Source organism: Oryzias melastigma, linkage group LG16 (assembly GCF_002922805.2).
Source record: "Oryzias melastigma strain HK-1 linkage group LG16, ASM292280v2, whole genome shotgun sequence".
Classification (NCBI taxonomy): domain Eukaryota; kingdom Metazoa; phylum Chordata; class Actinopteri; order Beloniformes; family Adrianichthyidae; genus Oryzias; species Oryzias melastigma.
Window position 1 is genome coordinate 8,822,332 of NC_050527.1, and position 20,429 is coordinate 8,842,760.

The 20,429-nt window shown below is 40.9% G+C and overlaps 1 protein-coding gene and 1 long non-coding RNA gene across 3 annotated transcripts; one reads left to right on the forward strand and one right to left on the reverse strand.

Annotated features, from left to right (window-relative positions):
- Window positions 1-134: 134 nt before the first annotated feature.
- LOC118599830 lies at window positions 135-497 on the reverse strand. Its single transcript, XR_004949337.1, has 2 exons — window positions 362-497; window positions 135-263 (listed from the first exon to the last, which is right to left on the reverse strand). It is a non-coding gene; the product is annotated as an uncharacterized LOC118599830 (long non-coding RNA).
- epb41l4b (erythrocyte membrane protein band 4.1 like 4B) lies at window positions 259-19,321 on the forward strand. Of its 2 annotated transcripts, none has more exons than XM_024267267.2 (23): window positions 259-1,085; window positions 2,326-2,430; window positions 2,524-2,566; window positions 2,913-2,991; window positions 3,217-3,261; window positions 5,806-5,858; window positions 6,250-6,370; window positions 7,019-7,106; window positions 7,189-7,277; window positions 8,314-8,383; window positions 8,467-8,636; window positions 9,319-9,428; window positions 9,785-9,803; window positions 10,829-10,862; window positions 10,966-11,069; window positions 12,585-12,724; window positions 14,787-14,908; window positions 14,986-15,099; window positions 15,173-15,228; window positions 15,312-15,458; window positions 15,630-15,750; window positions 15,865-15,998; window positions 18,813-19,321. In XM_024267267.2, the coding sequence occupies exons 1-23, from the start codon at window positions 825-827 to the stop codon at window positions 18,874-18,876; spliced, it is 2,289 nt and encodes a 762-aa protein (XP_024123035.1). In that variant the 5' UTR covers window positions 259-824; the 3' UTR covers window positions 18,877-19,321. The 2 variants fall into 2 exon arrangements, with proteins under 2 accessions (XP_024123035.1, XP_024123036.1); XM_024267268.2 differs by having other exon boundaries at window positions 15,176-15,228.
- The last annotated feature ends 1,108 nt before the right edge of the window (window positions 19,322-20,429 follow it).

Consider the following 20,429-nt stretch of genomic DNA (forward strand, 5'->3'; position numbering starts at 1 on the left):
TTTTTCCACCCTAAAAAAATAGTAACTTAAACAAACTTTAGTAATTTTTTCCCAATTTTTTGATCATTTTTAAGCCATGCTTTTTATTTGATTGCACATGTGAAAACTCGTAAGTTTGATGTAGTTTTGGTTGATTTTTTTTTTTTTTTCTTTGGTGGTGGGGGGCGTCTGCATTAAAGGGTTAAAGACCTGTGACGACGGCCTCACCTTGCCCACACAGCCGGGGCCTTTGACAGACAGGTGGCGCTGGTTCTCTGGCCCTGCTGGGTCGGTCAGTCGGGAGGAACAGAAGTTTGTTATGCGCTGTTTTTACGCAGGCGCAGATCATGCTGTTTGTCCAGTTTCGCTGCTTGACTTTTACCTGTGAGGTGTGCAATAGTTTCGGTTCGCCGGTGGGAAGGAGGCACAGCGGTCGCAGAAGTCCGGTCCGGTCCGGTCCAGAGGTGGTGATAATTACCCCCCTCCCTCCCAGAATCCGTCAGGGTTCCCGCTGCGGAGCGCGGAGCGTCGGGCGGCGTTTCTCCGGGATTTTTTTCCGCGTCTGTGCGCAACCGAGAGCGGAGCAGGTGCACGGTGAGGAAGACGGGGGCGCGCGCTCGCCGGGCTTTCCGGTGACAAAGTCGCTCACGCCGGACCGAATGATTGGCAGATCAACTGGTTGATTTATTAGCATGCGGCCGGAGTCCCCCGCTGCCGCCTGAGGAAGCGACAAGTCTCCGATCCTGCGGAGCGACTCTTTGCCCCCGAAAGTGAAAGAGGGGGGCGGCGGCGGGAATTCACAGCGTGGAGCACTTCCCGCGGACACGACACGGAGCCGGAGGAAGATGATGGGGTTTCTGCGCCGGACGTTCAGTCGCCGCTTCGCCACGAGAGAGAGGGTCGAGCGGGACAGTAACGGAGGAGCGGGAGCGGGAGGGGTGACAGGGAACCCCTTACTCCTGCCCCACCAGCAGCAGGTCGTCCACGCGCCCGCCGTGGTCACCGGCGGAGGCTCGGCCCACATCCAGGCGGCGGGGACGGCGAGGAGCAGCATCACCTGCCGCGTCCTGCTGCTGGACGGCAGGGACCTCCAGGTGGATTTACCTGTGAGTGATACATCAGGTCATCTTGGGTTTTTGTCTCCTCCAAGAGAGGGGGTCACTCTCCTCACATTATGGAGTTAGAGTCAATGATCATTTTAGACTAACATTTTTAACCCTTCATATCCTCAAGCTGTCAAAGTTTCAGTTTCTGCAGTGATGTATGACTTGACAGCTCCAGATGATGCTGTCACCCCCCCATCCTAACTTTCCACTTCATTCTGCAAGGAGGTCTTAATTGATGCATCTCCCCTCTCATTTTCTTCCTCCATTTGATCAACCAATCTCCACTTCTGGCTCCCTTCCTTGTGCCATTTCCCTCATAATCTTCTTTCACATCGCCTCCTCTCTCCTGCTCATCATTTCCCTCCACATCCTTGTTTTCCTCCTCCTCCCTCTTCCACTCAAAGTTTTTTTTTTCCACTCCTTGATTTGATTTACCACCACAGGGACTCTGTGCCACAGAGGAGCGCTTCATGTGTGTGAGGGGTAGGTGGGATGATGAGCGAGCGAGTGTGTGGGCATGTGTGCGTTAGTGACTCCTCATAAGATGTTTTCATTTTTAAAGGTTGTGTTGTGTGTCACTGAAGCCGTTGCGTGCGTCACTTGAGAAACGCTCGGCCGGTGTGCTGCAGGTGATCCAGCTTGAAAGCGTTTTCTCTTGTCCTGTTGAAGGAAGATTACAGAAATGAAACAAAGCCACAGCTCGCTGTGGGGGGGTGACACATGGCCTGTCAAGCTGGTGGCTTAGTCACAGGTGCGCTGAAACAAGTTTGTCCTCGTGCTTTTGTTTTCCCACAAGCACTGATACTGCAGCCGTACAGGAGATGAGTAAAGAGAAAACTCCTGTTTAGAGGTCTAGAATAGAGGCTAAGCTGTTAAAACGCCTCTCCAAAATAAAAGATTTTCCCCCAAACCACTGAAATCCCCACGAGGAGGGTCCGACTGATAATCAGGAGTCAAAGTACGAGGTTGTTTCCACACATCCTGCAGTTGTTTTTATGGTTCAGACTTGCCGGCTTGCTTCTCCTCATAAGGTGATGAGGCACATCTGCTTGTAAACCGATCCCATAAAGTTCCAACAGGCGTCCTTGTGGTTTACGGGGGTCACCTATCTTCACATCAGCTTTCTTCTCCTTCTCCTTCTCCAATCCCTTTTCTGCTTTGAGTCTGAATGATTTGGAAAGCAGACTGCCACCTGTTTATTTATGATTTGGAAACTAAAATCCATTTTTCCCCCTTCTAGAGTAAAGCCAAAGGCCAAGAACTTTTTGATCAGATCATGTATTATCTTGATCTGATTGAGACAGACTACTTTGGATTGCAGTTCATGGACACTGATCAAGTTTCAGTGAGTAACAAGCTCTCATTTCAATCTGCATAAACCACTAATGTCTACTTTAATAAAATGTTTTCCCACTTTCTCTAAAAAAAAACCTTTTAGCATTGGTTGGATTTGTCCAAGCCTATAAAGAAGCAGATCCACGGTAAGTTTCCTCAGTGTTTTTCTGACAAGAGTGTGCAGCAAAAAGTGCTGTGTGTGCATGAGGGCAGCAGGTGGAGTATTATCTAATGTTGACATGGTGATTAGCATGTGCATTAGGCGCTGTTCGCTTGTTTGCTCTCCAGTTCCTACCAGGGGGATACATGGAGAGGTGGATTTTGCAGTAGCACTGTAGCCAGACAGACTCATTAACATTTACAAGGAAAATACGAGCCTGCTCAGAAAGTGACAGCAGATTCAAATTTTAGGGCTTGAGAATGAAAGAGGTAATTATTAAAATACTTATTTTTTTTTCATCTTTCTCCACAACTTTTCTTTGTGTCTCTTAGACGGGCAGCAGAACAGACTGTTCTTCAGGGTGAAATTTTACTCATCAGAGCCAAATAACCTGCGTGAGGAATTCACACGGTAAAAGTCAGGCACACACCTATTTTCGCACACTGGCGTGCACACGCTCTGTACTCTCTGGAGCCCTGCGTTTAGGTCCAAAGGGGATGTGGGGCTAATTACTCTGCTGCTGTGGGCAGAATCAAATCAAGGCCGACTGGACAGAGACTTGTTCATGCAAATTGTGTGTCAGAGATGAGCAAATGTATCCATCGGTTTACCTTCTTTTTCTCATCGCATCAACAGGTATCTGTTTGTGTTGCAGCTCCGACAAGACATTTTGTCTGGCAAGTAAGTTTAAAAAAAAAAACTCACAGCAACACTTGATGCAGCAATCAGCCACCTACAAATTGCTTGCTGAAGCCCTCAGTAATGATCTTTTTACACTGATATAATTGTGTCGTTTAAAGACTGCTCCATGTCCCAAATGTACTCCACTAGTAAATGTAATAATTTAATGTGTAACTGAGGGTGTATTTAGAATGGAAAAATGATTTGTTCCAGATCGAGTCCCAAACCTTCTGTATTTAGACAGAGTATTTGTTGGAGACTATTGTTTTCCAAGCCAAAGCTTGTAAATTAAGCCACGTGACTAAAGATCTCTTCAGTCATTGGCCAGTAGTTATGGGGGCGGGCCAAAACAAAAAGAGAAAGATAGATGTGCTGAACTTTTACTGCTACTTTTGTACGGTGGAGGCAAGCTGCAAGGCGGTACTGAGGACGTTAGGGTAATTAGTGTTTGTGACATATAAATTGTTGGGAAAAAAGTGCGAGAAGCAATGTTGATCCCGTTGAAAGTTTTTTTTAATGAGCCTGCATTCATCCAACCACATTTTAATGAGTTGCTGTTGCATCGCTGCTCCACGTTTGTGACCAGCTACGGTGGCTGTTTGGTCCAGTTGTTCCACGCTGAGCATGGAGCCTATTTAGACTGAGGAAGCTTAGAGCGAAACAGCACTAAGTCTGATTGGAAACTAGCCTAAACCACCTCAAAAGATGGGTCCGACAGCAGTTTCTGGTCCTGGATCAAGTTCCGCTCGGGTGTATTCAGACTGAAACTTTGTTCCGGATCATCGGGGGAAACGAACTTAAGTGGACCAAATGTGTCCAGTCTGAATAGACCCCAAGGGTGTATTTTTGGTCTGCTTAAAGTGAACCAGAGTTTGTTCCATTATCCGGTACCAAGAACTGCTCTCGGACCCATCTTCTGAGATTGTCTCAGTTTGTTTCCAATCAGACTTGGTGCCAGTTCGCTTTAAGTCTGAATAGGCTCCGTGTTTAGAGCCGAACAACTGGACCAAACAGCCATCGTAGCTGGTCATTAGCGGAAAAACGTGGAGCAGTGATGAGACACAGCAACTCATTGAAATGTGGTTCTCACACAATCTATATGTCATAAACACGTATCGGTGTAACGTTTTAGCCAGCGTCTCTTCAGTAACCGTCTTGCAGCATGTCTCCACCGCAAAGCATAATCTTTCTATTATTCTTTTTCGGAGTATTGCCCCGCCCCCATACTTCCTGGCCAATGACTGAAGAGATACTTAGTCATGTGGTTTTATTTACAAACTTTGGTTCGGAACAGAAATGTCCAGTTGATGGCAGTCTGAATACAGACCAAACTCGAGGTTCAGGACTCGATCTGGACCAATTTAAACAGACTAAGTCTGGACTTTTCAAACCTGAATGCACCCTAAGGAAAACTTCAATATATTAAAGTATAAACATTTTAATAGGATAATTAAAAAAACGGATCTATAATCTTAATCTTAAATTTTGTAGATTTAAAAGTTATCTTTCAATTTCAAAATCGAAATAAACAATAAATTTTCACATTTTATCTAAAGAATGCAAGCAAAGCTTTAATATTTAAGGTCTTCCCGATTTTCCATTTCCATGCTACATTTATAAATATTGTTTTATAACACTTATTTTAAATTTTTCAACTTATTTAGTGTTAAAGACTTCGAGCTCTAAAATCAGGCGATTTACATCAGCCCCTTGGATTTAACCTGCTTTCTGATTGAAAAACGTATCTGGACAAACTGTCTGGCTGCTGAACCAATCAAAGGAGCTCAGTTCTTTTTTTTTTTTTTTTTAAGATCTGATTTATCGACATACTTCTTTGTAGTCACAGGCTATATCTTTAATAATTAGTTAATTCCAGTTTTAGTTTCAGATTTTTTCCATGACTATGGAAATGTTTCGTTGTCATTGTGAAGACACTGCTGGTCTTCCATGTTCAGGGAGTACATTTTAAGGTTTCTGACCAAAGTTTTATCAATCACATAAACACACATATTGCGTCACTAATGTTGTGTGCTTTTGGACATCATTTCTTGGTTGTTTTGAGAAGATAATTGACCCAAATAAGACTTGACGCAGAGCAGAGGGAGGGAAACATTCACTTTCCTCCTCTTTGTCTGATGTCCTTCTCTTATCAGCAGTTCACACACATGATAAACATGCTCGGCTGCATGCGGGTCACCTCCACTGAAGTTCTTGTGACCTCTGTGCCGCCACGTCTTTTTCCCTCCCGCTCACAAACGCAGACCTGGCTGCGCAAACACACGCTTCACACGCGGCGTGCTCCTTCTATCTGGGCCACAGATCCCCAGAGTTCAGCTCTATTATAAAGCTGAAGATCAAGAACAGTGGAGGGCTGCTTATTTTAGGAAAAAAGGTTGCTACTCTTCTCCTTGATATCCTCCCTCATACATGCCTGCTCACTGGAGAGGGCACACGGCCACTTTTGTGTCTCACCTGCTCAAGCAAGCTGTTGTTTTGATGTGTGTAAGACACAGAGGCTCATAAGAGTTTGTTTTCTCTCGACAGATTGAAATGTCCGTATGATGTGTCAGTGGAGCTGGCAGCATATTGTTTACAAAGTAGGTACATTTCCAATTTTTTTGTTAGCAATTTATCCTTTTCACTGCAATTATTTTAGAGTTAATACAACTCCAAATAATTTTTTCTCTAAAAATGTATTTTCATTATGATGCCTTTGCGTTAACCTTTTGTCTATATTAGAGTAATGGATGATTCTGGCTTCCTTTTCATGTTCCGAGTAGATGCATTGTGTCAAACTTCAAGTTTCAGCTGCCACCCATAAAGCTGACAAATATTTTCTTGCTTCTGAATTCCAACTTAGTCTCAGTTTTACTAATGTTTTTCTTGCTCACTGTGTGAGGCAAACAGGGAATTTGTGTGGCTCCATCCACCTACTGCTGTCAGCGAGACACCTGTGCACCTCTATTTCAGCGCGTTTGTGCCTTGCAGGTGAGCTGGGGGACTGCGACCCGTTGGAGCACACTCCGGAGCTGGTGTCGGAGTTTCGGTTCTTTCCCAAACAAAGTGAAACCATGGAGACGGACATCCTCAGCAGGTGGCTGGAGCTCAGGTGAGGATTGTTTCGTTTTTGAAATGAGAGACTCCTGCTTTTGCATTCATGCTTTTACATAAACTACTTAGAGCTGCTGTAGCGAAAATTTCCCACTGAAAGGCTTTCAGTTGCCAGCAGCTCGACCCAAACGAGTCCCCCAAGTGGGTCAGAAAGCAGAGCATGACCAAAAAAGAAAGTCCTTCCTCCTTTCACCTGTAAGCGCCTGAATTATCAGAGGCGAGAGCTTCTAATTTCACTCTCCCTCTGCGCTGGCTTCCTCTGCTTCAGCCTCCCTACGACTGATCCATGTGAAGGATTATGAGATTAATCTCTGAAGGGTCTTGATTGATTCCCGGCAGTTTAACCCAGCCGTGCACCGATTACATCTATCTCAGATTAAATTACTGATACTGTATGCATCACCTCACTGGGTCATGAAAACCCCCTTAGTGTGTGCTGAGTTCACATACAAAATCAGGGATGCAAACAGACTTTATACACTGTTTCTCTTAGATATCGCCAGTCTGAAAACATACAGCAAGCTACTTTTCTGGTTTTTGTTCTTTTGGGTCCAAGCGGCCCAAAAAGGTCAGAGGCGAGGTGACAGAAGGAGTGACGTGTCTGTTGCAAAAGCCAAACGCTGCGTCTTCTGTCTCTCCCTCTCAGGGGAAAGAGTCCGTCTCAAGCAGAGATTGATTTTCTCAACAAATGCAAGTGGCTGGAGCTCTACGGAGTGGACATGCACCTCGTCAAGGTGGGGGAAATTTCCTTCTCAAATTTCAGCTGATTTGTTTGCAAAGTTCAAAAACTAAACAGAAGCAAATGTCTGATTACAGGGCAGAGATGGAGGAGAATATGCACTGGGTCTCACTCCGACTGGCATCTTGGTTTTTGAGGGCTCCAACAAAATTGGGCTTTTCTTTTGGTAAGTGGAAAGCAAACAGTAGTATAGTGTTAAATGAAAAAGAAAAAGTTTTTAAATTACTTTTATTAGTGTATTTAGTATTTTCAAGTGTTTGAATTATTTAAACCACGTTCAAAACCTTAAGGACCCGCTCTGAAAATTATGTTTTTGGAGTTTTTAACATGTTCTTGTGGCATTTTCTGATGATATATAAAGAAAATTAAGTTTAAAATTGCATTTCTGAGTATTTTTTTTTAATTCAAATTGTGAATCAGGAGCAGATAAAAAAAAAATATGTTCATCAAAGAGCTATTTGTGATGTAGAACATATACCGGGCGGCCCACAAGCTCCCTGCTCCATTCAATTCTGATGCATCCACTTATAATCGACTAGATCCATGGACGTCTTTGTTTCCTTGTCTGAGCTGGCATCGAAACTGGATAGCTTCAATATTGCCAGCCCTTTTTGTTGCATCAATAATGCTAGTTTGGGGTTGTGAGGGGCTGTAAGCTTGTGGGAGAAAGTGTAAACAAAGAAAAGATGGGATAGCAGTGGAGCCTTCATCTCAGAGGCAAATTTCTGCCGCTCTGCAAAAACTATTTTGTAGAAAACAACACATCTTCTTTAGATTTAGGCTAAAGCAACAGAATCATAATCAAAAAGACCACAAGGAACAGTTTTATAATAGACCAGAAGACAATTTCTGTAACCTGGATTTACTGTAGCTGGTTATAATACTAATGTGAGATATTTTTTCTCCCACCTTTTCTGGGTGGAAGGATTGAGTAGTTGGTACAAATCCTAATTTGTTCCTAATTTAACATTTTCTTTTTAAGATTAGTGAATATTGAGCTTAACTCCACAGGCTGCTCCCCCTTTTCTCAACATTGCATCATCTTTTTAAGTAGTTTTGGATTGCAAGCCTAAACTTTTGAATCAGTAAACTGTTTATTTTAAGTTCCTGTAATAGTAGGATCCATTGAGGAAAAACACTGCTATCATGGTAATAGTTTTCTTGTTTTCATTGATTGCATTACTTTATTTGTGCAATAATAGGCCAAAAATCACTCGACTGGATTTCAAAAAGAGTCGCCTCACGCTGGTGGTGGTGGAGGACGACGAGCAGGTTAGTGTTCTTTGATATTCACGTGACAAACGTAAGCTTGTCTCTGACTGGACTGACGGTGGTTAGTTTTCTGACTGTGAAAGAGCCGGGAGCAGGAGCACACCTTCGTGTTCCAGCTGGCCAGCGCCAAGAGCTGCAAGCACCTGTGGAAATGTGCCGTGGAGAGCCACGCCTTCTTTCGCCTGCGCCAGCCAGCCACGAGCACGACCAACCGCAGTGACTTCACGCGACTGGGGTCTCGTTTCCGATTCAGGTAGAGCACCTGCGTGGTTGTGCGCCTCATTCTCAGGAGTAGAGCTGTGTTGAAAGGGTGGTAGAGGAGGGGGCGTGGGGTGGGGGGGCACGCTTCCTCACTCAGGTGGTTGTGGCCAGCAGCAGTTAGCAGCATATGGAGAATAGTTTGTCACATAAAACAGAGCCTTCGTATCTATGGTTACACCGTATCTATGGTTACGTGAATCTGTTCCTATGGCGACTGAGCCGTTCCACTCATATTGTTTGTTTTCTTTTGAGGATTATCAGAGATGGTCAGAGCAAATTCTCGTAGTCGTAGACCACTTCCTGTCATCTGTTGGCGCATCACAATCCAAACGGCGTGACAGCTTGTTGTGCACGAACACTTGCACACACGCTCCCTGAAGGCAAAACAAACACTTCAGCATCGAGAAGACTTTTAGCAACTCCAAAACTTTGCCACTTCTTTAAAAAGTTGCCTGAAAATAGGTTTCTGTTTAACTTCTGTTCAATAATTTGTTTCTAAATTATAATTAAGCTATTATTTAAGTATCTTAATTGTCAGATTTTAAATAACCGATAGATCTACAATTACATAACCAATAAAAACTCGTCTAACGTCGACGTAAAACATGCTGTTTGTAAAAATCCTTCTTTAACATTCATAGTATATACAGCTTTTATTCATCTTTTTGTTTCAGTGGAAAGACTGAATATCAAGCCACTCACGGAGGCAGAATGAGGAGAGCCAGCACCTTCGAGAGAATGCCGAGCAAACGGTACCCCTCCCGCTCACGCTCGCTGTGCAAAGGTGAGTCACATTAAAGCACAGATGACTAAAGTCTTGTCCTTGTCGTTCTCAAAAAAGTCCCTCACTTCTTTGTTTTATATCCTTGACTGAAATCTCTCATTTAGAATCACCTTGCTTGTTGTGAAAACACAAAATAAAAGGAATTTTGCAAATTAATTCCTAAAAACTTCATTTTTTAATCAGAAATAAATCTTGTTCTTTTTACTTTGTTAATAATTTTCAATCTTAGCGAGATGGGTAGGTTTTATTAACATAGAATATTGTAAGGTGAAGACAGCAGTTCTTAGAAAAACTTATTGATGTAAACTATTCTTTACTAACTGATGCATTATTTGTCATTTTTACTGTCTTTGCAGCTGTGCCTCAACAAATCAGGTAAAAATAACTGCAAACGTACACACGCTCTTCTATTCCGAATATTAAAGTACATTTTGCTTATTTATTTTTCATTTCTTTTCCTTGACCCTGGTAAATATAACTGCCTAGATCAGGGGTCTGCAACCTTCAGCACTTAAAGATCCATTTAGGTCGATTTCTTACTAAACATAACCCTCAAGGACCTGAAAACTCTTACTTCACTCTTTAGAAAAATAAAATACTGCTGTTTATTTCGGCTATTGTTACTGTAATGATAAATATGAATAAACTATTTTTTTAAGACACAAAGTAAAAATAGTTTTCTTTTTTTTAAATATGACAGAAAGTCAAGTGACTTTCTTTCAAAATAAAAGACATCCTGTGACACAAAGGGTTTGTGTCATCGCTGCAAATATAGTAATCGGTAGTATGTCAGGTGTAATTAAAAAAAAATGCACAATTTATTTTTGTTTGTGCATCTTGGCTATAAATTCATAAACGTAACTAACTCAAATCAAACCAATCATTTTTATTTCAAAAATAAAAGATCTTCCTTATAGTCCAGCACACTTAATGCATGAATTCTGGTTGCTTGCTGACCTCAAACCATTTTTTGAGTCCGACTCAAAAATCTGTCTGACTGGTAAACCATCAAGCCTCACCGGTTGATTGATTGTTGGAGAATTATGGGTACTGGAGTTAGCAGCCTCCCGGAGACATGCGTTGGAATAAAGTTGAACTTATCCTTTTTTGTTTCACTTGATGCATCCTATAGTGCAAAAAATATTATTTTAAATTAACAAAATGTTATTTTTATTCAACCAGAAAGCCACAATGGAGGGGTAAAATATCCATATGTGACTCTGGAGCCTCAGTTTGCAGACCGCTGGCCTAGATTATCTTGAATCTGCCACCCAAAAAGTGGCTACTTTTACAAAAATAAAAGCTTTATGCTCATACAGATCAAACAAGATCCGAGTTTGCTGTGATATTTGTTTTTGTTCAGACCTGCAAACCTTAATGATTGGCTTTTTTTTTTGCAGCTCTCATGCCAGCCCTGATCCCAGCCTGCATGCTGTGAGTAATCCCACACTTTAAGAAACAAAAACACAAATATCCAGAGTGTTATGTGACAATATTTCATTTCCACTTGTCTTCGATCCTTTCCCCCCACCTACAGTACCAGCACAATATTCCCATCGGTCACGAGCTGTGGCATCCATCCCAGTCTACACTCACGACTCCGGTTTACCTGCAGCCCTCCAGACACACACCTTCACACAGGTAGCCCCATTAATCCTAAAACTCGGCAGAGAAATGACTTCAGTTGCCTTCTCCATACTCAACATTGTCTGTTTCTCATCCTTCATGTCACTCATCAACATGACTTTGTGTCTCGTCTGCCTCCATCCCAGACCTGACACTCTCAGGTCCGAGTCTACAAGTCCAGTGACCTCTCGTCCTCCAGTTCCAAAGCGAACCTGCAGCAACCTTAAAGGATCCGTCAGTTTGGCTCACAGGGATAAAGTCATGACTTCCCTTTGACCTTTTTAACACCCGGGGAATGAATGAATGAATGAATGAGAGAAGTCCTGCTGCAGACGGACACCCCTCCATCATCCTCATCTGTTCTGTCTCCATCCGTCATGTCCACCCATGTGCATCAGTGTCCACCTTCTTAGCAAAGAGCAAACGAGTGAAGGAGATGTGGAGCACTAACACTGAGAGGACAAGGAGCAGAGACTGTTTGGTGAAAAAATGGGAAGTTATTTGATTGTGGATTATTAATTTTACCGGCTTATCAATGTCAACAATTACACAGCTGATGGAGGCGACTCAGGAGCCCTCATAATCCTCTATTGCTGCACTTTACTCCCTCTTAGGGTCATAACTCAGTGATGCATTAGCATGTTTCTGAGTCATTATGACTTTGCATTATGAGCGTCTCCCTTATTTATCTGTTTTGAAGGTGATTCTGCCTGGATTTCAAAATGTATGCAAATTTTAAAAAAACTCATCAGTTGGCTGAGTGATTTTTTTTTAAGTTAATTTAATGCCTCCTGAGACAGCTTGGTATAGAAAAGTTAGGTGTTCTTGCTTATTTTCATTCCTCTTTATTTAGATTTTGAATGTAAACTCAAAATGACTCTATGCCTCTCATTGGATGTAGATGTTTTTACATAATCAAAGCCGGTGTTGGAGTGCCTTAGTATGCCATGTATCAGCTCTGCCTTAAACTTTTTTTTTTTTCTTGTGTCTTAGACGTTTTGTGATGCTAAATGGTCACTTAGGCTGAAGTGAAGCTGTGTAAGGGATGAATGTATAAATTCCTAGCAGGTGAAAAGGGTCCAGTTCTGAGCAAAAACATGTGTAGGTTCAGAAATGTTGCTGCTTTATTTATAGTGTGTAGCTCTGTGTTAAACAGAAAGCTCAAGTTAAAGTACTGCATGTGTATTTTGAGGAAACATTACATTAATGTTACATCAGGTAATGAAAATGCTTGATCAGGTGTTTACAGAGAGTGTGGTTGTAACGTTGTACTGCCTTTTTTCTGCAATGTCTACTTGAATCCCACACTACTAGAATTAACATCTAATAAACCTCTGAAAGCCAAAATGCTGCAAAAAATTTTCCTTGGTTGCTTTGTCTTTACTATAATTATAATATATACTTCCTCAAGTTTTTTTTATTAAATTCTGAACTTTAAAGAAATCTTTAGAATTGTCATAAGTTAGATTTTTTTTTCTCTATTTAAGAGGATTTGGAGAAGGTTGCTTTTATTGCTTGTGTCCTCCTCAGTTTCCCGCTGAGCAGTTCCATTTCAGACCATCAATGCAGCTCATCCAAGAATGAGAACTTGTATTCTGGCAAGTCCCACCATCACCACCGCCGCCACACGCACAGCCAGGACACACTGTGCCACACACACACCAAGCACAGTGAGTACTAACGGCCTCAAAAGCCATTGCATTTGTCTCCTGTCTATTTATTATAATATATCAGTGAGTGTGTGTGTGAATGGGTTAATGACTGTAAAGCGCTTTGGGCCTTTGAAGGAAGGTAGAAAGCGCTATACAAGTATTCGCCGTTTACCATATATTTTTTAACTTATGGAGCAATTTTAAGGCCCGCCCAAATCAATTATTTTAAGTCCAATTAGTCCTGTACTCCTTAGGCGTGTGAAATGTGTTCTCCGCATCCCCCGGGGGAGCGGTGAGCTGCAGACACAGCCGCACTTGGGGACCATTTAATGGTTCAACCCCTAAATCCAACCCTTCAATGCAGAGTTTCGGCCTGGATTTGAACTCACAACTCTCCAGTCTCAGGGCGGACACTGTACCAATAATGTCACTGAGTTTATAGAGACTTATATTTTAAAACTACAACAAATCTTTGGGTTATTTGTTCACATCAGTAATAGTTTTCTATATGTTTAAAATATTACTTACAAACTTTACACCAAATGTTTTAGATAAAAGTCTAGTCTCCTAAAAAAAGGGATTTATTTCTAAGAAAGCTCCCATTATGATGAAAAGTCACTAAAAGAATGATGGATAAAGCATTTATTTCTACAGTTTAAGCTTAAAATGACAATTACACAATAAATCAAATTAATTTTGCCTGAAAAACTTAAAACATTAAAAAACTACTTCATTAAAGCTGCATCTCTATAGACTGAGTTCTCCTCGACTGAGTTCAAAACATTTGTTTTGGTGGAAATTTTGACTAAATCTTCCTGTTGCTCAATCCTATATGGAGTAGATTGAGCCTTCTGGCAGTGATACCCAGCTCTAATTACTCCGCTAAATGTTTTCTTTGAAGCCTTGTTTGGCTTCCCAAACAAAGGAGTGGCTGCTTGCTTAAACTAGTGTGATGCAGCATGTTTTTTGCTAAATCCTGAATGTTCTCAGTAAAACAACCGTTTCAGTAAAGTGTTTTCCAGTGACTGACAGGTTTTTTCCAATATTTTCATATGAGTCTGACAAACCAGAACTATGAATTGATCCAGTCAATCATGGGTAATCCGTCTTTTGAGTGTATCATTCAAAATTTTCAGTAACTTTTGACCTTAGAGTCAATTTATTAGGGAACCGTGTCTATCATGTCTATTATGTCTTTATCTCTTCTCATTTACTGCTGAATAATGTTGATGTTTCTCTAAGGTGGAACAGGAAATAACAAGAATAATTTTGTAATATTTATGTCTTTATCAATTAACCTTACTTAATGTTTTGTGGTGCAGCACATCTTAGTTTGTGTTGTAAAGTTGCACTGACACTCTCATATAAGACATTAGCCAGCTTTTGGGATATACCATTTTCTCAAAGGAGTGTCGCTATAAAATCAAATAAGAAAAAATAAACACCAAAATTAACTTTTCAGGTTTTTTGAGTACGTTTTGATATAAAGACCCTTTTATTTAAACACAAGGGTGACCGCTATGACATGTTCTCACATTGCATGTCGACTAGCAATGTTTAATATAAAGATTTAGCTTAAAGTACACACAAAAAACAAAGTTTGTCTCCTGTAGTTCACATTTACTGCACATTTGAATTTAATTTGGGTTGATTTGTGTGTAAGTACAAATGCAAATGTTTCAGGAGGCTTTTTTTGTGATCCATTCTTGTGAAGCATCACTTTTTTCAGTAAAAATGTTTTTATGAGGATGATAGGGCTAAAAATAAAATATACGCTGCAGCTCTAAATGTGCTTGGTTAAAGCTTAAATGTCAATTTTGTTTTGAGTAACGCCACTATAATTTTGCGTCCTTCTGTCAATGTCTGTCTGGAACATAATGTTAAATAGGGTTAATTATCACTTTTTATAAACTTTTCATTTTTTACATTATTTAATTCTAGCACTTTGATCTTTAAGGCTTTTATTATTATTATTGCTTTTTTTTCTCCGTGTGGAGCTTAAATCTTTATGTCAAATATTGTCAATGTGGAGAAAGAAATGTGATTTTGCAATAATTTTTCCTTTATGCACTGAATCCAGAACGTCGAGCTCCTCCCTGCCCTCCGGATGAGTTGGAAATCTCTCAGTCTTTGCTGAAAGCTCTGGAGTCCGACACCGATCCTGCCCCGTGGCCCTCACTCCACATCAACATCGACAACAAGGTCAGACTCTTTCCTCCCACTTTTCTCTGTCCCAGCTCTGATGACCTCCTCACCTTTCTCCTCCTCTCTCCTGGTAGGGAGACGAGAAGCAACTTTCAGAGAAGTCCCTGCATCCTCCTGCGTCACCGGGAGTTCTCCCAGATCACCTCAAGTGTAACATCCTCAAGGCACAGATGGAGGCAGCTTTCAGGGTGACTACAATTTTTCTTTAACTGTAGTATATTCTGCAACATTCACTTGATTATTTCAATTTTCTCCATAAAGAAGGAGGTCCCAATGACACCCAGAGGGAAGAATTCAAATGAAACCCTCAATGACAGGCCAGTACCTCCTTCTCTTGTGCTTACACGCCTCCCTGTACCAAGACTTAATCCTCTTCATCTCCTGCCACTCTTCTCATCAGGTATCAAAGCTCATCTCAAGACTCGGCTGCATCCAGCTTGACTGCAGACAAAGCATCCCTCCAGCAGGACTCAACGCTGGAGGGGCCACACGCCAAAGCCAACCCAAGCACCAACCGCAGGAAACGATTGGTCCGACAGTTCAGCTTGTGAGCAACCTTTCATTACTTCTGCGGGCCTTCAAGCACTCGTGTAGGTGGCAAATTGTCTGCCCTGACTGCTCTATTGAGTGCTTGCAGCAATAGGCCCGCTTCCTCTGACATTTTGTTCCTATGTATCTGAAGGTCACGTAAAGCGTTCACTCTCTATTTGCTCACCAGTAACCATGAGGATGAGGAAAATCTCCCAGAAGCCCTTGCAGCCATCTCCTCTCAGAGCATAGGGAAGTCAGGATCCAGCGGCTCACTGGACAAACAGATCCAGCCATCCATATACCCCCAGGTGACAAACACCTTCAGAAAATCCGACTTCAACAAATGCTCAATCAATGTCTGCATTCTCACTGAGTAAAGACACAAACGACTGTGTGTGTGCATGCGTTGGTGTGTATTCCAGGCGGATAAAATGCCATCTCTGGAGCTGCGTAGTCCATGCCGTCCTACTCCCTCGCCTTCCCCTCACCTCTCCCCCTCTTACCACCATAGTTCCATTCCTCATGTGGTCCCTTACCTCGCTGCTCATAACAACAGGTAACGTGCATGTGCTTTTGTATATTCGCTCAAGCATGCACTCAAGTGAAATTTCAAGCCACTTGAAATTTGCTTTGCTTCCTGTACAGAGTCCCATGAAAACATGGAGTTGGATGATTAAATTAAAAACAGAAAAGCACTGTATTTCATATTTACAGATCCTGTATATGAAACAGATGCTTACATTTGTTAGAGCTTTTTACCTATTTATCTATTAGGGGGAAAGTCAAATATTCTAAAAAGGTTCAAATAAAATACTTAAACTGCAGTTTTCTGAAAATATATTTTAGTGATTAATATTTTTATTTTATTAGATTACGATGCAATAGATTATGAAACAAGTAAGGAAAGGAAGATCTGAAACATTTTAGCGGTTCTGTTCAACATGGATGACACTTACTGATTCCTTTGCCACCTCTGACTCATGTGAAGTCAAATAAGCTTAATAATTACTGGAAATCTCACTTTTTTATATTTATGGTGCACACATATTGATAAGATAAAGATACAACAAACTGCATTTTTTTTGTTAGACATAAAGCTGATTTTATTGCAAATTTTTGATTCTCACTGAACAAAGACAGTTCTCTGCATCTGTTTGTATTTTTTTTTCCAACATGGGTAAAAAAAGAAGATGAAAAAACAACTTGTTTTTCCAGAATAAGGCTTAGCTGCCGAGCAGCCTGTAATGGTTCATGGATCTTGTGCTCTTTGTGTTATTGTTCTGGTAAAACCTTGTCCTTCATTTTCATATTCCAGTAACTGCACTTCTTTTCTCTCTGAGTTTGTTGTTTGTCATGCTGGGGTTGAGGTGCTGACTGCCGCAGACTAGAATTCTGTTGTTCACATTCCAAGGTTGTTGTTTTTTTAACTGTTCCTTTGTGTTTGTGGACACACTGCCAGCTGATTTTAGCTGTCTGCCTTTGTTTCATCATTTCAAAAAGTTCATTTTTGTCAATTATTGCTGTGTTCTAACTTGAGTTTCATGGCACAGAAGATTTTAGTTATTCATGAAATAGTTTTATTAATTATTCATCTTCCTTCGTGGCTGTGAATCTGCATTTTCGGTCCCCCACCTGGACCATACACCATGGCAGGAATATATATTTTCAGCAGAAGACAATCTGCACTCTGCAAGCACACTGTTTGTGGAGCTTCGCTGTTTCAAGTCCTCCAGAATGGGAACTGGAATTGTGGAGCTGAAGTAACCAAGAATATTTCAGCAAGAAAAAAACTTTTTAGCTATTTTCCTTCAAAGGTTCACAGCATACATCTTTGCATTTGTGATTCTTTTTCATTTTGAACATTCCTGATTTAATGGACACTAGTATACATCCTGGCATTTGTGTGGTGGCTAAAGCGCTTTTTAGCAACTCTCTTCCTATGTGACAAAATACAAATATTTTTCAATTTTTTGCTCAAAGTCGAGCTTAAAATGTGGACTCCTTTACAGCAGAGCTTATCATCTGCTTTGTTTGTGACCTCAGAAAGCCTAACTGTGATTTTCTTAAGGTCATAAATAATCTTTATCTTGTCATTTTTGTCAGCTATAACATCACAAACATTCACATTAGAATTTGACCTTTACTCTGTTGTTTAAACAACACAAATCCACCATCTCTTTAGATCCTAGAAAACAAATGATTTAACCTTAATATCAAGAGGATGGATGGATGAAGGCATGGAGGGATTGACGGATGGAGGGATTATGGATGGAGGGATGGATGGATGATTGATGGATGATTGATGGAGGGATGGGAGGATGGATGGATGGACGAATGCATGGATGATGGATGGAGGGATAAATGGACGTATGGATGGATGGATGATGGATGAAGGGATGGACGGATGGATGGAGGGAGGAATGGAAGGACAGGGATGAAGAGACAGACGGATGGATGGTTGGATGGAGGAACGGATTGATGGATGAATGGATGGACAGATGGATGAGTGATGAATGGAAGGATCAACAGATGAATGATGGATGGAAGCACGGGATGGATGGATGGATGGATGGATGGATGGTCGGAGGGTTGGAGGGATGGATGGACAGATGGATGGATGGGATGGAGGGAGGAATGGACGGATGGATGGATGAATGATGGATGGAGGGATGGGCGAATGAATGGATGGATGGATGGATGAATGATGGATGGAGGGATGGGCGAATGAATGGATGGATGGAGGGAGGGATGGATGGAGGTTGAATTCCTAAAATACCTAAAATTCCAAAGCAATTCTTGTATTGTTTCTAATTGCATATTTTTTATATTGTTTTCAATCAAAGTTTCACTTGTAAGTTTTGAGTGCGAAAAAATAGCTTTTTTTCCTAACCAGATTTTAAAAGAGAGCTCGACAAATCTAATATTATTTATTCAAAGCATGCTGGGTCATCAAAGAAAACATGTTTTAATTTTTGTAAATTGAATTTGCACCAGTTCAGTTGTCTGGAAGCGATGGACATTTGCAGATCGCAGATCTGGAAAGTAGGTTGTTGAGTTCAAATGCGTGAATAATGTTAAGAAAAATCCACATTTTAGCTGGAGTGCTGTCTCATTGTCCCATAGCTAAGATGATTCCACACACACCGTTTCAGTGATGTTTTTACCGCAACAATTTTCCTAATTTGCCTCATAATAAATGTATTTTCTGATTGAAAAATTTGTTTTTAACAAATTTAGACAAGAATACAAAAGAAATGTGTAATATTTCTATTTATTATATTGTGCTTTCTTCTCCACTTTTATAATAATTGTGTTCAGAAAGAATTTTACCAAAAGTTGTAATGCAGAACCTGTGTGTGTTCCTTTACAGCGGAGAGGAAATCAGGCTGGACAGAGAGAAAATCCTGAGAGCCTTGTTGATGACAGAACTCTGAGACCTTGACCTGTGGATTCACCAACAGAAGGAGCACAACAGGAAGAAAGTCCCAAAGTCACTCAAGTCAGCGTTTGTATGTTTGCACGGAAACTTAGCAGCTATGTGTATATGTATGCAAACAGGCAGTTGGTATATTTGCTTATATTTGAGGGAAATATGTTTATATTTATTATTTGAAAGGTAAAAAAGCCAAAATGAAATCAAAAGACTCTTTGATTACAGACGAGCTACACTTGTGCTGGTGCTGCCTGCATGAATTAAATATGTTTCTCTAAACCATCATCTGATTGCTTTGGGTTTTCATCAGACCGTATGTGGTTGCACCATCTTTGTTTCCATGCCAAAACTGTGTCTCAGACAGAAACCTGGTGAAGCTCTGGTCTCTTTATGAAAGCACTGTTTAAATCACTTTATCCAAAGTGTAAATAAACCTTTTCAAAACACCTTTATGACAGATATCACACTGTTAATGCATATTTCTGCCATAATTATCTGACAAAATGTCAATTTTTACGTGCAAAAACATGTTTGGTTTAGCTCAAATTTTATGTAATCAATAAAAGAAATATATAGTAAGATGTGGGGAAAGCTGTGACTGCTCAGCTGTGTCACCATTGTCCACTAGAGGGAGACAAAAGCAGTCTGTTGTAACTGCATCAAGTAACAGGTTGTCATTGTGGAGCAGGATCTTTTTACTATTTTTTTACATGCCGATGCAGATCCAAAAATAAAAGCATGTTCATGAAATAAAGTCAGCACAAACCTGGGCTTTAGTATTTTACTTTTCTTTTCTTTTTTTTTTTTTACAGATTTTGTTCTAAGTGTCCGACAACAACTGTGGGAAGGGAGATCAAACATACTTGTAAATTTATTTTTGGTTTGACTCACTCTTTTGGAATTTAGAGGTATAGAAAGGTGGACAAAATTAGAATTTTTGCTGAAATAAGGAGCTGAAATGCTCCAAACTTTCCAGAAAACAATTGTAGCAGGAGAAAGAAACTCTAGGAACTAATAAAAGGAGGAAGTAGAAAAGACTTGAGGATGAAGGTTGCAGGTGGTAATTGGAGCAGCAGGGGCTGCACACCCCCTAGTTGGAAAACGGCTCCAGCAGATTACAGAGATCTCTGTCCTTAAGAATTGAGTGAGATTCTGCATAAACCCTTCAGACATTTCAAATTAATATTGTATAAAAAATTTAGGATATTAAAAAATAACTTTAGGTGTTCATTTAGTACAGTTAATGTTAAAATTCTGCTTTTTGTTCTCAGTCTATTAAAGTGATGTCTACCAATGAAATAACAAGATGATAAAGAGATTTGTTGCATGGCAACGTTGTTGCTATGCTCCTTAAAACAGAGTATATTTTATGAAGGAGTGCGTTTAAAGGGATCAAGCTGGGCGGGGTGCACCGGCTTGAGTTACACAATGCTTCAATCTGGCCTGAGGGGGGGTTGACATTGCTTTGTCTGACTTCCCTCTAACTCTCCACTTACTTCTCATTCTTCTTTGCCCTTTTCCAACCTGCAGAAAAAGGAGCCATTCTCTGACATG

What these genes read in the sequence shown, in the direction of transcription:
- epb41l4b (XM_024267267.2), top strand. Translation starts at nt 825, where the DNA reads ATGATGGGGTTTCTGCGCCGGACGTTCAGTCGCCGCTTCGCCACGAGA. An exon ending in TGGTGGAGGACGACGAGCAG is followed by an intron (nt 8,384 to 8,466) that starts GTTAGTGTTCTT and finishes TGACTGTGAAAG; the next exon opens with AGCCGGGAGCAGGAGCACAC. An exon ending in CTCGCTGCTCATAACAACAG is followed by an intron (nt 15,999 to 18,812) that starts GTAACGTGCATG and finishes GTTCCTTTACAG; the next exon opens with CGGAGAGGAAATCAGGCTGG.